The following is a 15,000-nucleotide window of genomic DNA, read 5'->3' as shown; positions in this document are numbered from 1 at the left end:
CTGGCTTGGATGTAGATAAAACTCTCCATGGCGCTGTATCGCTGCAACAACCCTAGCCAGTAGTTGGACTTCTTGGTATCCTGATAGTGTTAAGATAACGCTGTTTAATGCATTTATTAGCCGTGGCCACACGGGGCGAAAACTCTAGCGCAAACGAAAAAATTAATGCCAAAACATTTACGCTTGCCGTTTACATGCTGTCAAACGATTATAGGTCCGTGGAGCGTAAAACCTAGAGTAAAAGCTGTTTGCAAACGGAAGGGCTCGCAATATGTTCTATTTGTGGTTTACATTGATAGATAGTGATCATTGCTAGTGTGTTCAATCCTTTTCTTCCACAAAACGATTTTAATTTCCTCAACCCGGCCACGTAAACATATCGAAGCGTAAACGATTTGGCATTAATTTGTAAATTTGCGCGCAAATTTTCGCTCCGTGTGGCCACGGCTATTGAGTAAAAGAGCTAAACCAAATTTGATGTTCAGTATAAAACTTCAATTTAAATCGATATTTCGAAAGACATTCGATATCCGAAAGAAGGATCATTTACGAGATCAATAAAAATTGGTTGGTTTATGAAAGTAATATAAAATTTATGTTGATATACAATAGAGCTGTTAAATGCAAAGAAACTTTTGTGGCAACTCAAGCGAAGTAACCCTTTTGCTGGCGAAGCGTTTCTACTTCAACGGTGAAACGCTTCATCTTATTTACCACATTTTCTGGTAAATTAGAGCAAACATTTATTACAACAAAGGTTCATTCAATTGGATTACAAAGCTTGCGCATCATTTCATTCAGCATTTCTCGATAACATCGCAAACGAGCTGAAAAAGCGACAAGAAAGTGAAGCGTTTTTCGTTGTTCAACGATTTTTTCAAGCAGTGAAACCGATGCTGTATACGCTTCTCAGAATGTTTACAAATTTCGTGGCAAAAAACACGTCGCTCGGAGTTTTTTGTAAATTGCTGAAGAAATCGCTTTAAAAAGTGGTAAATGTTTAAATGTTTTAACTAAGCTGCTGGGAACAAATTCAACCATGTTCTGGCATATATTTCTGTTAGTTTCCGGGTTGAAACTCCTCTTTATTCCTGCCTAGTAAGTAAAAGCCGGCTTCACGAACTACATTTATTAATCTCTATGCCAAAATATTTTAGCCGTTCGACCGATTTCGAGGTGCACCGGAATTGGCTGGCCATCACGCACAGTTTACCGCTTTCCCGGTGGTACTATGAAAAAACCAGCGAATGGACGCTCGATTATCCGCCCCTGTTCGCCTACTTCGAATGGGCGCTCTCGCAGGTGGCCATCTCGTTCGATCCTCGGATGCTGGACGTGAAGAATCTCAACTACGCGTCGGATCAGACGGTCCTCTTCCAGCGGTTCTCCGTGATCGTGATGGACGTCATCTACGCACTCGGTGTACGCCGCTGTTTGCGTGCGCTGACCGGGGGTGCAGATACTCGCTCCCAACTCATCGGTGGTGCCCTGCTGCTAGGAAACGCCGGCCTACTGATGGTGGATCACATTCACTTCCAGTACAATGGGTTTCTGTTCGGCGTGCTGCTGCTCAGCATCGGTGCCTTACTGGAGGGACGGCCACTCCAATCGGCGGCTCTATTTGCCGTACTGCTCAACCTGAAACACATCTTCATCTACGTCGCCCCAGTTTATGCCGTTTATTTGCTTCGATTTTATTGCTTACGCGGTTCGACGCCCGGGCAGGCACTAATGAAACTAATCAAACTCGGTACCGTCGTACTGACCGTCTGTTTACTCTCATTCGGTCCCTTCTACGCGCATCTCCCGCAGGTAAGACCGAGCGTCGGTGGTGTATTTTAAGTGTTTCCTTGTTTCAGTCACTAATTGGGATTTATTACTCCTTCTCGTTCCACGCTCCGCAGGTTCTGTCGCGGTTGTTCCCGTTCAAACGTGGCCTTACGCATGCCTACTGGGCACCTAACTTTTGGGCCCTCTACAATGCGGCCGACAAGGTGCTCTCCCTTGCGCTAGGTCGCCGAGAGACGTCAGCGGGCACCAGCAGTGGACTGGTGCAAACGTTTGACCATTCCGTCCTACCATCCATCAGCCCCATGGTCACATTCACACTAACCGGTGCCGCCATGCTTCCTGCCATCGTTAAACTTTGGTCACTGGTGGGCCGTGAATCGAATGCAGCACTGGGACGAAGCTTCATCCGTGCCATCGTGCTGTGCGGTTGCACCTCATTCCTTTTCGGTTGGCACGTACACGAGAAGGCCATCCTTATGGTACTGATACCGCTGACACTGCTCTCGATCGGCCACGCAAACGATGCCCGCTGGACCCTATTCCTGGGCATCGTGGCACACTATTCACTGTTTCCGTTACTATTCAAACCGGAACTAACGCTGATCAAGATTAGTCTCCACGTCGCTTACACGGCGATTAGTGTGCTGCTACTGAAGCTGCTCCACCGCGAAAACTTGTTCCGCCTTCCGGAGTTCCTCTATCTGGCTGGATTCCCCATTCTAGCCGTATATGAAAACTTGGTGCACGATGCGATTGGTCTGCGAGATCGATTGCCCTTCATTCCGCTTCTGCTGACCAGTGTTTACTGTGCCGTTGGGGTCCTATACTTCTGGCTCTCGTACCATGTGTCCTTTTTGGCTACACCACACCACGAAAAGGCCACCGAGAAAACGAAGAAGAAAACGTAAATTCCAAAACGGAAGGATGAAACCATCCTGCATGGTGTGATAAGACTTGTTTTTCTATTCTTATGAATAAATGAATTATGAAAAATTTGTTACCGTGTACAGTGTTTGCATTTTTAGAGAAATAAATAAATTAAAAATATATTAATAAGTAATAAGTAAGCTCATCATCTTCTGAGATTCCTCCGGCCCATTGCTTTAACAACGAAAGGACTCATCTTTCTCCAAACACCAATCGTTAAGTCTCTAAATCGATACATGGCCTTTGAGTATTCCTCCCTAGTGGTCATCATGCTACCCCTAGCCCCAACTCCCTACAATAAATCAACTTCCACTTGATGATATAAATCTAGTGCGGATTCCTTTATTTTCACAAATACTTTTGCCCAACGGAAAACACAAACCAATAAACTCTAGAAAACCCCAATGGCTTGCGAAACGGACACACGATGATCAAGTATAACCAGGGACATTCTCCTCGTTCTACCTCTCCAGGGACAAATGGAGGCCTCACTGCGGCGTGATTTGCCTCTGGTCTTTCCCCGCGACAGATGTGAAGAATTGGCCGTTTCTAGCTAAACTCCAAACCAAACACCCTCTCCAAGGCTCTCGAGACTTTGGCCACTCTTCTCCAGATACTTTGTTGCTGTCGTCGTCCTCGTCGTCGTCGTTGTCGTCACTCTATCGATTACAGCTTGGTCCAAGAAGTTTTCATTTTCTGCGCCGATAGTGGTTCAGCCGCTTGTTCGATGGGCAGTACTCGGCGTACTCTTCCCACGTGCAGCCGGTACGATTGCAGCACTCGGCCGTAATAGACCCACCGGAGCGCCGCTTTCCGGTACGCCGGGTACGCAGGAATGCATGGGCTTCCCGTGGATCGATTGCCCACGGGTACGCAACCTCATTCGCAACCTGCTCATCAGTAGCATAACGATCCTCCGCCGATAGCACCTCCTCCGGCTCCTTCTCCTCCTGCCGGTTCTCTCGCCGAAAGGATGCGAACGGATCGCTTCGCTTTCCCGTCGCCACAGACGCCATCGGGACATCGGTACGTCTCGAAATCCGGTAAATATCCTTCTCGCAGGCCCAATACAGATGGCGTATTAGCTTCTCGCGACATCGCGAGTGGCTTTCCTGGTGCCAGACCTTCTCCCAATCCGCACGTGTACGCTCGCTAAAGGTCACCTCCAGTGCCTCGTCCAGACCGGTGGCACCCGGCGCCGTCGAAGCACTGACAATGTTGGCAAACTCCAGCAGAACGCATAACAGTGCCAACGGGAACCACATCCTGGCCAGTTTGCGTTTTGTGATACTCGGAAGGAACGCAAGATGGCCTCCGATCCAACCGAACTCTTTTTTTTTCTTCTCTTTACGAACACTACTTTTCCACGAACAAAGCGTCGGATTCAGTGCCCATCTTAGATAGCATCATCCGGGCACCGCCGGAACAAACTCTCGGGAGGAAACCAATAATCCACAAGACCGCGCACAATCTCTAATCACTAGAAAGCACACCACCGACCACGTGACCCGTGGCAGAGTACAACGATGACTGAATCCTAACACGGACCTGGTGGCCACTATTTATACCACTGTGGCGCGTATGGAGCGGTTCACCTGTCCGGGAACCCGGGATCCAAGATACTAATATGACCGCTGACTGAGTGCTATTGACTAATGTAATGATCATTCCGGTATGTGGCTAGGTGTTGCGTCGCTACACACGGCCAGGCCAATCTTGGGCACCGGCGTCGGCCGAAACGGACCAAAGCAAACAAACAATAAAAAGCCAACCAACACCATGCCGGCCCACTCGCGATGGCAGTGGCAGTGATGATGATACTGTCGGTGTGAAACATGGTAGGATGCGACCACCAAGTCAGAGGATAGCGAACACACGTCGATAATCGAAACAGTACACATAAATTAGCCATCGGCCAAAGGGAACAGCGACAGAGGCAAAGGGCAAAGAGAGAAGTGTTGTATCATACAGTGCCGACCGACCGACCACTGGATTGTCCTTTGTGGGTGCTGCTGCTGCTGGAGAAAAAGGGAACTGGAAATGGTCGAAATAATCCTTCATGGAAATATATTTGTGGGGAATGTACTTTGAGAAACTGGAACCAGTTAGACAATGGATGACACTATTTTAGATCAATTGAAGTTAAAAATCTTTATTAGAACTCTATATCAATGTTTAACGTACAGGAAACGGGAAAATACTAAAATCTGAATTAGAACTACAACTTCACTTCTCTTTCTTCACTAGACAACCATAAACCTGCTGGCAGGGCAGGGTGCTGACCATATTGTGGTACCAACTATCCAAAAAACGAACCACCCTCCGGGACATATCTTCATCTCGATGCTCAAAGGGCGCACAGGACACACAATTCATTAATGCAGCCACGGTGGTGTTGTGGTTGGCGATGGCGTTGGCTATTTCTGTCGCTGGCTAACCCTCCTTACGGTATTACTTACATGGTGCTGGATGGTTCTACGAGGCGGTGAATTGGGCGAAGCGGCCCTCATCGCCGTGGCGGAGGCGGAGAAGACGATTCAGTTTCGCAACATTCGACATACGCCAGCTGAGCGTTGACGTCATGATGGTGTTGGCCTGCGCTAGGAAGCCTCGTGGCAGCAGGGATTCCTGTTGGCCTATTAACTTCTGTACCGTCGACACCTGCTTGCGGTCAGTGACCTCAGGTAGGATGCGATTTAGTAAACGTTGTAATGCCGCCACCGCAATCGGTTCCCCTGGCTTGCGAGGTGCCACCGGATTGGCGAGGATATTTAGTACCGGCGAGAGAAAGCGACCGGGATCGAGGTCCAGTAGCTTCAGCAGCAACCGATACAGATCGCTTGTGTCCGTTTGACCATTCTTCGCGATACGTTCTAATGCTGCAACGAGGACCGTATCCTGAGATTGCTTTTGACACTTGAGGCGGCCGAAGAGACGTAGCTCTTCCGCTTCATCCTGTGAGGCCAGGCCAATGGTGAGCTCCTCCACCGTCAGCGGTGGCATATTGGTCGGTGGACAACCGGTATCGAACCGTGGACCATACCTGCGGCGACCGGAACGCGTGGTACCACCGAGCCGCTTCCACCAATCGTACGCACGATCCAACGCTTGTGCCTCGATGGCGGTACTCCCGGTAGTGGCGCTGGTGGTGTTGCTAAAGAATTGAAACATCTCACCGGCCAGTCCCAGCACGACACGATCGAACCGGAAAGAGCGTAGGGTACGCTGAAGAAACCCAACATTCTCTTCGGCCATCGCCGTCAACCACGGTAGCGCACTCGAGATCGTGCTAAGCTGATCAAGCAACGAAAGACACACCTCATATCCGGTATGACCGATTCGAGCCAGCACAAAGGCATCGTCGATCAGTTTGGCCTGTGTGACGGGTGGTAACGATCGCAGTTTAGGTACCATCTTCTGCCAATCCCTCTGCTGTACGTACTCGACACGGTAGAAGCCGACCTGGCGTGGATTAACGATCAGCACATCGGTACGCTTCATTTCGAGGCGAACCACAAGCTCGCGGTCTGTTTCACGCATCCACAGAGCGGGGCGATACTCGTACTTTCCGCGGCTACTATTTGTGAAGTAGGTGATCGGGATGAGCCAACGGGAGGTATGGTCCGGTTGCTCCGCTTGTAACTGATAACGCTGCTGACGAAGACGTACGTAGGATATGTTCAACCGCTCAACCGTTACTACCGGATAGCCCGGTTTATCCGTCCAGCTGCGAAACATCTCCTCGACCGAAGGCCAACCAGCGGGTAGACTCTCATTCCCGTGGGTGAAGCTGGCATACAGATCCTTCGGATGAACCACCCCATTACGGTGCGTCTCCAAATACCGTCGTACACCAGAGCGGAAGGCGGTCTCACCGATCGTACAGTTGATCATACGCAGCACGCAACCGGCCTTACTGTACGTGAGCGAATCGAACAGTTCCTCGATCTGGGCCGTATCGGCCGGCAACGGTTCCACCGTTAGGGCATGAGCCCCCGGAATTGCGTCAGCTTGCAGTGCCGGTCGCATGTGGCGCATGGCGAAGCTTTCCTCGAGCGGTACCAGATCCGGATACTCGGCACTCCCTAGTATCATCTCGAAGTACGTCGCAAACCCTTCGCTTAACCACAGGTACGACCACCAAGCCGGTCCAACGAGATTCCCAAACAACTGATGGGCCGTTTCATGGCCGATGGTGATGACCGCCTGGACGCGTTGCTGCCGGTGTACCTTCCGACCGGCCAGCACCAGAAACTGCTCATCGTATGCCACCAGTCCCCAGTTCTCCATGGCATTGCCGAAGCGCGGTATGGCCACGTGTTCTAGCTTTTTCAGACCCAACGATTGACAGGTGTAGCGTTCGAGCCGTGTTAGTAAAGCCGATGCGGCCTGTAGGCTAAATTGAAGGGCTTTCGGATCCTTGGGTGGGGCCAGCACACCAACCTGTACACCGGATGGACTCCTGGTGTGAATGGTGTCGTAGGTAGTGACGAGGAAAGCCACCAGATAGCTCTGTAGCGGTCCGGTACGCTCAAACTGAACCGCTTTACGATCATCGGGGAGATTCGTAACCTTTGCGACGGCCGTGTTGGATGCCACCAGATGGTTGCGGTTGCTTACGATCGTTATTGCGAAGGTCGCTTTTAATCCCGGTTCATCGAAGCACGGGAACGCGTACCGGGCGTAGCAAGGCTGGAAGTGTGTCGTTGCGACCGTTACCGGAACACGCTTCGGGCCTCGGTACTGCGTTCGATAGAATCCTTTCTTCTCTTTCCCAAGCAATCCACTGAATGTTAGCGTCAGTAGGAGCTCAGCATCGCCTGCTTGTCGATTTAGTGGACGGCCGGTACGTAGCTTCAGTAACTCCGAGGTTTGCGACAGTTGATGCGCAATCAGCTTACCATCGGAGATTCTCTTCAGTTCGGTCTTCTCGATACGATTACCCACGTTATGCAGCACCACACCGTCGACAGCGGTGTCGCTTACAACCGCCAACCGGATCGATACCTTACCCTGGTAGCTGAAGTCATTCCTACCTAAGCCGGACACTTCGAGCCAGAGATCGTAATGCAGCGGTACGGTAGAGTTCGGCAAACGTTCCGGATCACCAACAGCAGCCCACACCGGAACCGTCCTTAGACTAGCACACAAGAACACAACAATTAGCCACATCTCTCATACGGGACCGGTGCAAGATGGTTGCACTGTTGCTGCTTTCCGGGGCGCTTCAGAACCCCAGAACCCAATGGAGGACGCATTTAAAGATACTCCAAAACCAGGAAACCACACACACACACGTGCACAAACTCGTTATCAAGTGTCCACTATTACTACAGACACACATCATGCCGCTCCGTTTGTTTTCCGCAAGCCTCTGGGCGCCATTGCTGCCAAATTACTTCACGTGGCGCCAGACCAACAGACGCTTCTAATCCGGTACTTCATCATCTGCTTTAAGTGCGCCCCTTTGTATGTCCACTTATCAATCCGAGCTACTATTGAGTGGAGAAATCGAAATCACTTTCATCGTTTGCCGAACTGACGATCGGCGAATCGGCCGCTGGTACTTGGGTTGCCGGTGCCGAGCCCTTTCCAGCAGGTGGCTGTTGAGCTACAGATGGTTTAGAGCTTTCCGTCTTCTTGTCTACCACTGGTTCTGGGATGGACTTACTGGCGACCGCTCCGGTGTCGACACTCGTTGGTGGTTCGACATCTGTGCTGCTCTGTGCTGCCGAGACCTCCTGTGCTGTGGGATTCGCCACAACACCGGCATCGTCACCGTGGACAGGAGAAGTAGTGTCCGGTACAGCAGAAGATTGCTGAGCTGGGTCCGCTTGGTACTGTTGTTCATCAGCAGCAGCAGCAGCAGCAGTAGCAGCATAGTACTCTTGACCAGCCTGATACCCCTCAGCTGTTTGTTGTGCTTCATATTGTCCGGGATCCCCCGGCTGCTGGTTCGGATCCTCCATATAGTACTGCTGTTGCTGCTGATCTTCCGAATAGTACTGGGACTCGTAGCCCTGCTGCTGTTGCTGCTGCTGCTGGTCAGTATAGTATTGAGCGTTTTGGGCATCGTATTGGTACTGCTGGTTGGGATCACCATAACCCCCATCACCGGCAGCGTACTGGTTGGCCATCGACTGATCGGTACCCTCTTGATATTGATATGCGGACTGATCGGTACTGCCAGCCTCAGCGGGGTACTGTCCTTCCTGATAGGCCAACCCATCTGCAGTTTGATATTGATATTGTGGATCAATGGTCGCTTGATGCGTATCAACCGGTTGACTAGCGTCATATTGTCCTTCCGGGTAGGCTATTGATTGACCACCTTCCTGATGATACTGTTCTACCATTGCTGATGCTTCATGATCCTGAATTGTCGCTTGTGCGCTATCTTGAACTGGTTGCTCGCTGTATGGTGCATAGACTCCTCCTCCTTCTCCCGATACGGCTTGGTCCGTGTATTCAGATTGGGTTTGTTCAACATTGGCAGCCTCGCTAACAGAGGCTGCAACAGACTCATAGGCAGTCTCGACCAACTCAGCTTGCTGTTCCGGTGATGGAGGTTTAGACTTAACAAGGGGAAAGTTTCTGGCCCTCATAGCCTGTCGTGCCATTCCCCAGTGAGGGTTGCCAGCAGGAGGAGGTGGTTGTGTCGGTTGACCTACGGCTGGCGGAACGGATGACGCCGGCAGCGTATCATACATTTGGTCCTGGTTGTAGTACTGATTGGTAGCATGTGGTTGTGCTGTTTCTCCGTAAGCATTTGACTCTGCTCCGATGGCATAGGTATTATCTGGCAATGTTTCATTGTAGTATCCCTCGGACGATACATAATCTTCTGCGTAACCTGGTTGCTGTTGATATACCTGATGCTCTTCCTGTTCTGCCGGATAGTCCAACGTCTCCTCGCTGAACGTTACTGCAGTTGGAGCTCGATGTTCAGGCTCAGCAGGAACGTCTTCTGACTTCTTGGAAGGCTCATCAAGATATGATTGAGTGAAAGAATTGTTCTCATGTGATAGGGTGTCACCGGTAGCCACGTGATCTTTTGCTGTCTCCGCAATAATTGGATCCAGTGTCGGATACTCCGTTACTACATTCGACGTTACTGCAACCGTATCGGATGACTCCAAGTTTTCATTCGGTGTTTGATGATCGTCAGTATCTGTAAGCGCGCGGAGGCATCATTAGCACTAGATGGCCAATATTTCAATATTATCTCACTTACCCTTCTCTACTTCCCATGTCGTCTTCAGATGGGTCTCTTCCAGATGCTCCTCACCGCTCACTGGTTTATCCTCGCCACTCGCTGCCTGGTCTACGATGATGCTAAATTGATCCAACGGCTCACTCAGCCTGCCCAGAGGCCTACGCTGTTGCTGCTGCTCATCCTCACTGACGGTAACGTCCTCCAGATAGGCCGTGGTACTCTTCTGTTCCTGCTTCGGATCCGCTTCCGGTGATGGAGGAGCTTGTACATTAACTTTCGGAACCGAAGGAGGTTCCTTCAGCACTTCGGAGTCGATGTAACGGATAAAGTCTTCGTTGGACATCTCGAAACGCTTCGCTTTCGTACAATCGGGCGGCGCTTCGACACCATCGCCCGGTAGTATAAGGCTCCGTTCCGTGTTAATCCGTGTTGGGAGAAAGTCATCCTTGATACCAAGTCCGTAACCAGTCGTGTTAAGCTGATAGGGGGATTTCTGATTGGCAGCAATATAGTTGCTTAAAGCCGTAGGTGGTGGAATCGGATTGACATTGGCCGTTTGCTGATGCGTTAGATCGGACAGGTACTGTACGAACTCGGATTTTGGTGCCGCACGACTCGATGCAGTCAGTAGTGATGGAGCAACAGGAGGAGCCATAATGGCGGCCATTGGCGTGGCGGTTTGATAAGATTGTGCTGTCGAGGACCAGGTCCTCATCAAGTACATCTCATACTGTGTCTGTTTGGGGTAGATGAATTCAAATCATGATCGGAATTACGTCCTAATAGTCCAAAACTGTTATCCTACCTTAAGCATCTTGAGACGATCGGTTTTAGCTGCCAGTGAGGCCGCCTGTAGATCGACCTTGTTCAACATTCGCAAGATACTCTCGTTCCTCTCTACCCGTTGTCTTTCCGCCTCAACTATACGTTTGTGGCGCTGCTTCATGGCACGGGCCGTTGCTCGTTCACATTCCGCCCTTTCACGCATCAGATCCGCGAACTTACGCTCCAACTCTGCACGCTCACGTTCGCTGTGGACAATCAATATGATATGATAATAGGACCGCCTCAGTGCAATAGTGCATCCTTAATCCCTCCTCTACTCACCACTTCCGGATGCGGTTCTCCATCTCATCGAACTCCCGTCGATAGAGCGACTTGGCGGAAGCAACCGGCATCTCGCCTACACGGCCAGGATCCGTGTACGTCGTAGAGGTGTACATCGCACTGGGCAACAAGCGTGTGGAGTAAATTGCTCTGTTTACCAGCCACCAGTCGCACCCTGTCGGCAATGAATCTAAATTTTAAATCATTCAAGGTTCCCCCATTCCAGGATCCCACCATATGCTAGCACCAGTCAAGCGTGTCCCGTGCGTGTCCTTTGCTTGTCGTGGCTTCTCGTATGACCTTTACCAAACGGAGTAAGGGGTCGTAACGGAAAATCAATAGCCGTGGTCCGATAAACAAAGTTATAAACACGACGTCGACGACCACATACTTCCTTTCTTTCCTTTTGTCCTTCAAACGAAAGCGTGTCCCAAGTCACCGCAAGAACTGCGTGACGGAGCGTGATGGAGAAAAAATGGGGTCGAACGAACATTAAATGCAAGAATTTATCCTTGAAAAATGATAATTCGAATAGGGAAAGAAAGTAGGGAGTCGCACCTTGGCATGGGAAGAACTAGAACTCATGGGGATCCCACGGACTAGGGGTTAATCACGCAAACCATGACCCTTTTTGGCCTCCCCCTTGGGGGGTGCACGTTACACCAGCTGTTGTGACAAGCTGGTGGTATCGCTGAAAGTATCCCTACGATTCTATTTTTAGCGCCAAGCATCTTTGGTCAAACCCTTAGCCAAGCTAGACGGAACACATGGACAGCGTGGTGCCACCTTCACCAGTAGCTGAATATGATTTTTATGGTTTAGCAATTTGGTCCTTAGCTGCGCAGATTGGATTCTGTCTGTGTCTATTTCTGGGCTATTTCGCCAAGGATGGTTGAACCATTCAGCAGAACTTTAATGTCGGTCATTTAGTAACACGTGTTTGGTGCCGAAAAGTTCTACAGGCTGGCTGTGTTATGGAACTGATGGTAATACCTTGGTTAGATACTTGACCGAATCCTGATCGAGGACCAACGTTCTACGAAGCACAGAACCGTAATCGCACACCACAATATGTAATGCCTCGCTTGCTTAGATTGATCTCACTAAAGTGAAAGAAAACGAAAAAGGACAAGAACGATCCACACTGTTACTTTGCACTCAAACGAATGATCCTTTGGTTTCGAAAAGAAGGCAAACGATAGCCACTACCCACCATTTCCTGTCGTTCGTGACGATTCAACCGAAACGGTACCGAGCGTGTGTCTGTTGGCCAAAGCTGCTGCACCACCTGGCACAGGCAACGACATCGTTTCGTTCCCGAAATCAACATTCATCGGTACTGGGGTGCGTTACCAGTGGCAACCTCTATGCTCCAGACAGACACAAACCTCCGACGTTTGTTTGTTAGATATTGGAAATTCGTAATCGAAGTGCAGCAGCTGCTCACACGTCGAGGACAAGAACGTGTCACGTCAAGTAGCCGAGGAGGAGGTAGCCGGTTTGTCTCGTGGTCGTAAGCAGTTAACACAACTGCTCATGACGTACTATCAGTTATTACTTGGCTCATCGAAAATGCGACATCAACAAATATGTTGTGTCTCCCATATTGGTTAAGGGTACAGAAGGCGTTTGCATATCAAACTGCCGTAAAGCAACAAAAAACCGAAAAAGGAACAAGCTATAGAATCCCATCTCTTCATAAGTTCGAGGTCACCGTCTTGTATGTAACAAGATCCTTGGTTTTCTGTTCACTTGCCATATGAAAAACTTCTTGGCATCGAACTTCTATTCGAAAACAGAATTTAGATTTGTAGCGAGCACTTCCTTTGGCATCGTACCAGCAATAATTTTAGAATAGCGCTGATACAGCTTTTTCAACTATTTACTATTATGGAAACGTTACCGGACATCATACAGAGTGGATTTAGTTACGCTACACATCAGAGATGACCGTTACTACAAAATGAACAGTGATTCCAGATTTTAAACGATTCAAAGTTAATTTCGGATCCTTTGAAAACGCAGCAGTACGTGCTTTACTAGCGGCAACATCATATTGGTGTTTGTATTTGTTTGTTTCTTTTCGCAGTATTAATTTGGTCTTTTTGAAACGTAATGTAATGCCACCCTGGTAAACGGTTGGGTGACATGATGAAACACCGAAAAGTTACACGATTTGAACTTGCATGCTAGAATATAGCCACCGGGATACGATTGAATTGCTTGATTTTTTCGATTCTTTTACCTTTCAATTCTCTACATTTATCTAAACATTTTCTTTTTTGTCTACGTTTAAATTTGCAGCCGCTATTCGACTTCCTGCATAGAGCATAACTCCGGATCAACAGAGAACAATATTCTTCAGTCGAAATTCTGTTATGGAAACATGATTTCTATCAATAATTTCCCTCTTTTTCATCTAATCGCCCTGTTCCGTTAATCTATTTATTCTAATCGACGGGAAACACCTGCATCCGGTTACATTATCTCTCAGGCGACATTTTATTTTTATTTTGATTTACAATTTTCTAACATCCACAACCGCTCCCCGTGTGGTCGACGGTGCGACTGCGTTTTATAGTTACACCAGACTATACAAACATTAACAAGCTCTCCTAGTAGTTTGGGCTCTCGTCTAATGTGATCCTACCATGCTCGAACGCCCTTACCTGTGATGATGATCGATGATGTGTAACGGTTACTCAGGGGTTGAACGTGCTGCAGGGCGGGTATCCCTAATAATCGTCTACATTTTTTACAGTCAACCTTGGTTCACATACTATCTTTGCTAACTCTACCTAACATCCTGTTGCCGTCACGTCATAGATATTGGGTAATTTACAAAACTTAAACACACGTGCACTTGATGAGGCAGCGAAAACGAAAGGACCAAGAGTACGGGGAACGAGTTAAAACCCGGTTTGGTTTTTGTTCTCTAGCACAGACAGCACACATAACGTTGGGAACGTTCGTCGACGAACGCAATTCGATCTACTAACTCGGTGAGCGACAGCTGATCGCCTGTTTTTTTTTTTTTTTTGATAACATGTTGGAAGAAAGAAAATCACAGTTTGTTTGCACGCGATTGTACTGTACTGGAGTCGCCAGGTTGATATGATAGTAATGATAGGGGTAAGACAATGCACGAATGAATGAATTCGATAACCGAGGATCGAGATTTGTGGCAAGTGTGCGAGCGCCGGGTAGCACTGAATCGGGATAATTCTTTTATCTAGCACGCACGGTATAGAAGCACGGGATCAAAGGCACGGGAAATTTTGGGGTTCGACTGGATTGGACACAACCGCATGTTTCGACCGAGAAGCACTTTATCCTGTTAACCGATAAAGCCGGTGAAACGCGTCGAAAGAGACTACGGGAAAGGTTATATGTTTGGCGGTTTTGAACCTTCACTGCTAGGCCAGCGTACGACGTTATTGTCACTTTTCCTTTCCTTCTCCGCGTAACTCGCCTGTATGTCATTAATCTGCTTTGAGCTATGGGTATCTGTGCACACCCCATCCATACTACACCGAATCTAACAGGCAAGACACCGAGGAATCAATTAAAGGCCGCCAGAAAACCCACTATGCACACATGAAACATTTTAGAAACCAGAATGAAAAAAAAACGGTATAAAATATACTTTCTGGAGCCATGGCTAACTCTCATCCATCCATCACGCCCCGTCATCAGCACACATCATCGAAGGCTATCTACTGTTGATGAGAATCTGTCATCTTCTCCCCGATGAATGAAACCAACGGATCGTTACGGGAAAACAGAAACCTCATCTTACGGATTAGTTCACCTGTGTTTCCTAGCTACGAGCTTACGATCACTTAGGAACTAGAAACAATTACCTGCTAGAAATCTAAAAGTCTCTTTCACATCACTTAGCTACACACCCGAACGGCGGTTCCGATGTTCGCACTACCGCTAACCCGTACCATGCTTGC

The 15,000-nt window shown here is 48.9% G+C and overlaps 5 protein-coding genes across 6 annotated transcripts in view; 2 read left to right on the top strand and 3 right to left on the bottom strand.

Annotated features, from left to right (window-relative positions):
• The window catches only part of LOC125949134 (matrix metalloproteinase-24-like), a 4,963-nt gene extending 4,845 nt beyond the window's left edge, over positions 1–118 (top strand). The window contains exon 8 of the mRNA XM_049675885.1: positions 1–118. This exon is cut by the window's left edge and continues 94 nt beyond it. Within this exon, the coding sequence (XP_049531842.1) occupies positions 1–19 (19 nt within the window). The 3' untranslated portion in view covers positions 20–118.
• Positions 119–965: 847 nt separating this feature from the next.
• Positions 966–2,778, top strand: LOC125949146 (probable dolichyl pyrophosphate Glc1Man9GlcNAc2 alpha-1,3-glucosyltransferase). The gene is made up of 3 exons (XM_049675897.1): positions 966–1,098; positions 1,158–1,812; positions 1,905–2,778. Exons 1-3 carry the CDS (start codon positions 1,040–1,042, stop codon positions 2,697–2,699), a joined length of 1,509 nt encoding a protein of 502 aa, XP_049531854.1. The 5' UTR covers positions 966–1,039; the 3' UTR covers positions 2,700–2,778.
• Positions 2,779–3,088: 310 nt separating this feature from the next.
• Positions 3,089–4,216, bottom strand: LOC125949177 (probable insulin-like peptide 7). The gene has a single exon (XM_049675944.1). The coding sequence runs from the start codon at positions 3,981–3,983 to the stop codon at positions 3,408–3,410; it is 576 nt and encodes a 191-aa protein (XP_049531901.1). The 5' UTR covers positions 3,984–4,216; the 3' UTR covers positions 3,089–3,407.
• Positions 4,217–5,125: 909 nt separating this feature from the next.
• Positions 5,126–8,147, bottom strand: LOC125949121 (glutamyl aminopeptidase-like). The gene has a single exon (XM_049675848.1). It carries the CDS (start codon positions 7,888–7,890, stop codon positions 5,194–5,196), a length of 2,697 nt encoding a protein of 898 aa, XP_049531805.1. The 5' UTR covers positions 7,891–8,147; the 3' UTR covers positions 5,126–5,193.
• Positions 8,148–14,025: 5,878 nt separating this feature from the next.
• Positions 14,026–15,000, bottom strand: part of LOC125949111 (kinesin-like protein Klp98A) — a 17,139-nt gene continuing 16,164 nt past the window's right edge. For both annotated transcript variants that reach the window (XM_049675820.1, XM_049675819.1), the window contains exon 9: positions 14,026–15,000. This exon is cut by the window's right edge and continues 223 nt beyond it. In XM_049675820.1, the coding sequence (XP_049531777.1) occupies positions 14,981–15,000 (20 nt within the window). In that variant the 3' untranslated portion in view covers positions 14,026–14,980.

This window comes from Anopheles darlingi, chromosome 2 (genome assembly GCF_943734745.1).
Source record: "Anopheles darlingi chromosome 2, idAnoDarlMG_H_01, whole genome shotgun sequence".
NCBI classification, from domain to species: Eukaryota; Metazoa; Arthropoda; class Insecta; order Diptera; family Culicidae; genus Anopheles; species Anopheles darlingi.
Note: the sequence above shows the minus strand (reverse complement) of the source record. Positions and strands in the feature narration are given on the sequence as shown.

Bases quoted from the DNA above. Each gene is read 5' to 3' on its own strand.
- LOC125949146 (XM_049675897.1), top strand. From the start codon at position 1,040: ATGTTCTGGCATATATTTCTGTTAGTTTCCGGGTTGAAACTCCTCTTT. The intron at 1,099-1,157 runs GTAAGTAAAAGC...AAAATATTTTAG, and splicing joins CTCCTCTTTATTCCTGCCTA to CCGTTCGACCGATTTCGAGG. The intron at 1,813-1,904 runs GTAAGACCGAGC...CACGCTCCGCAG, and splicing joins TCTACGCGCATCTCCCGCAG to GTTCTGTCGCGGTTGTTCCC.
- LOC125949177 (XM_049675944.1), bottom strand. From the start codon at position 3,983: ATGTGGTTCCCGTTGGCACTGTTATGCGTTCTGCTGGAGTTTGCCAAC.
- LOC125949121 (XM_049675848.1), bottom strand. From the start codon at position 7,890: ATGTGGCTAATTGTTGTGTTCTTGTGTGCTAGTCTAAGGACGGTTCCG.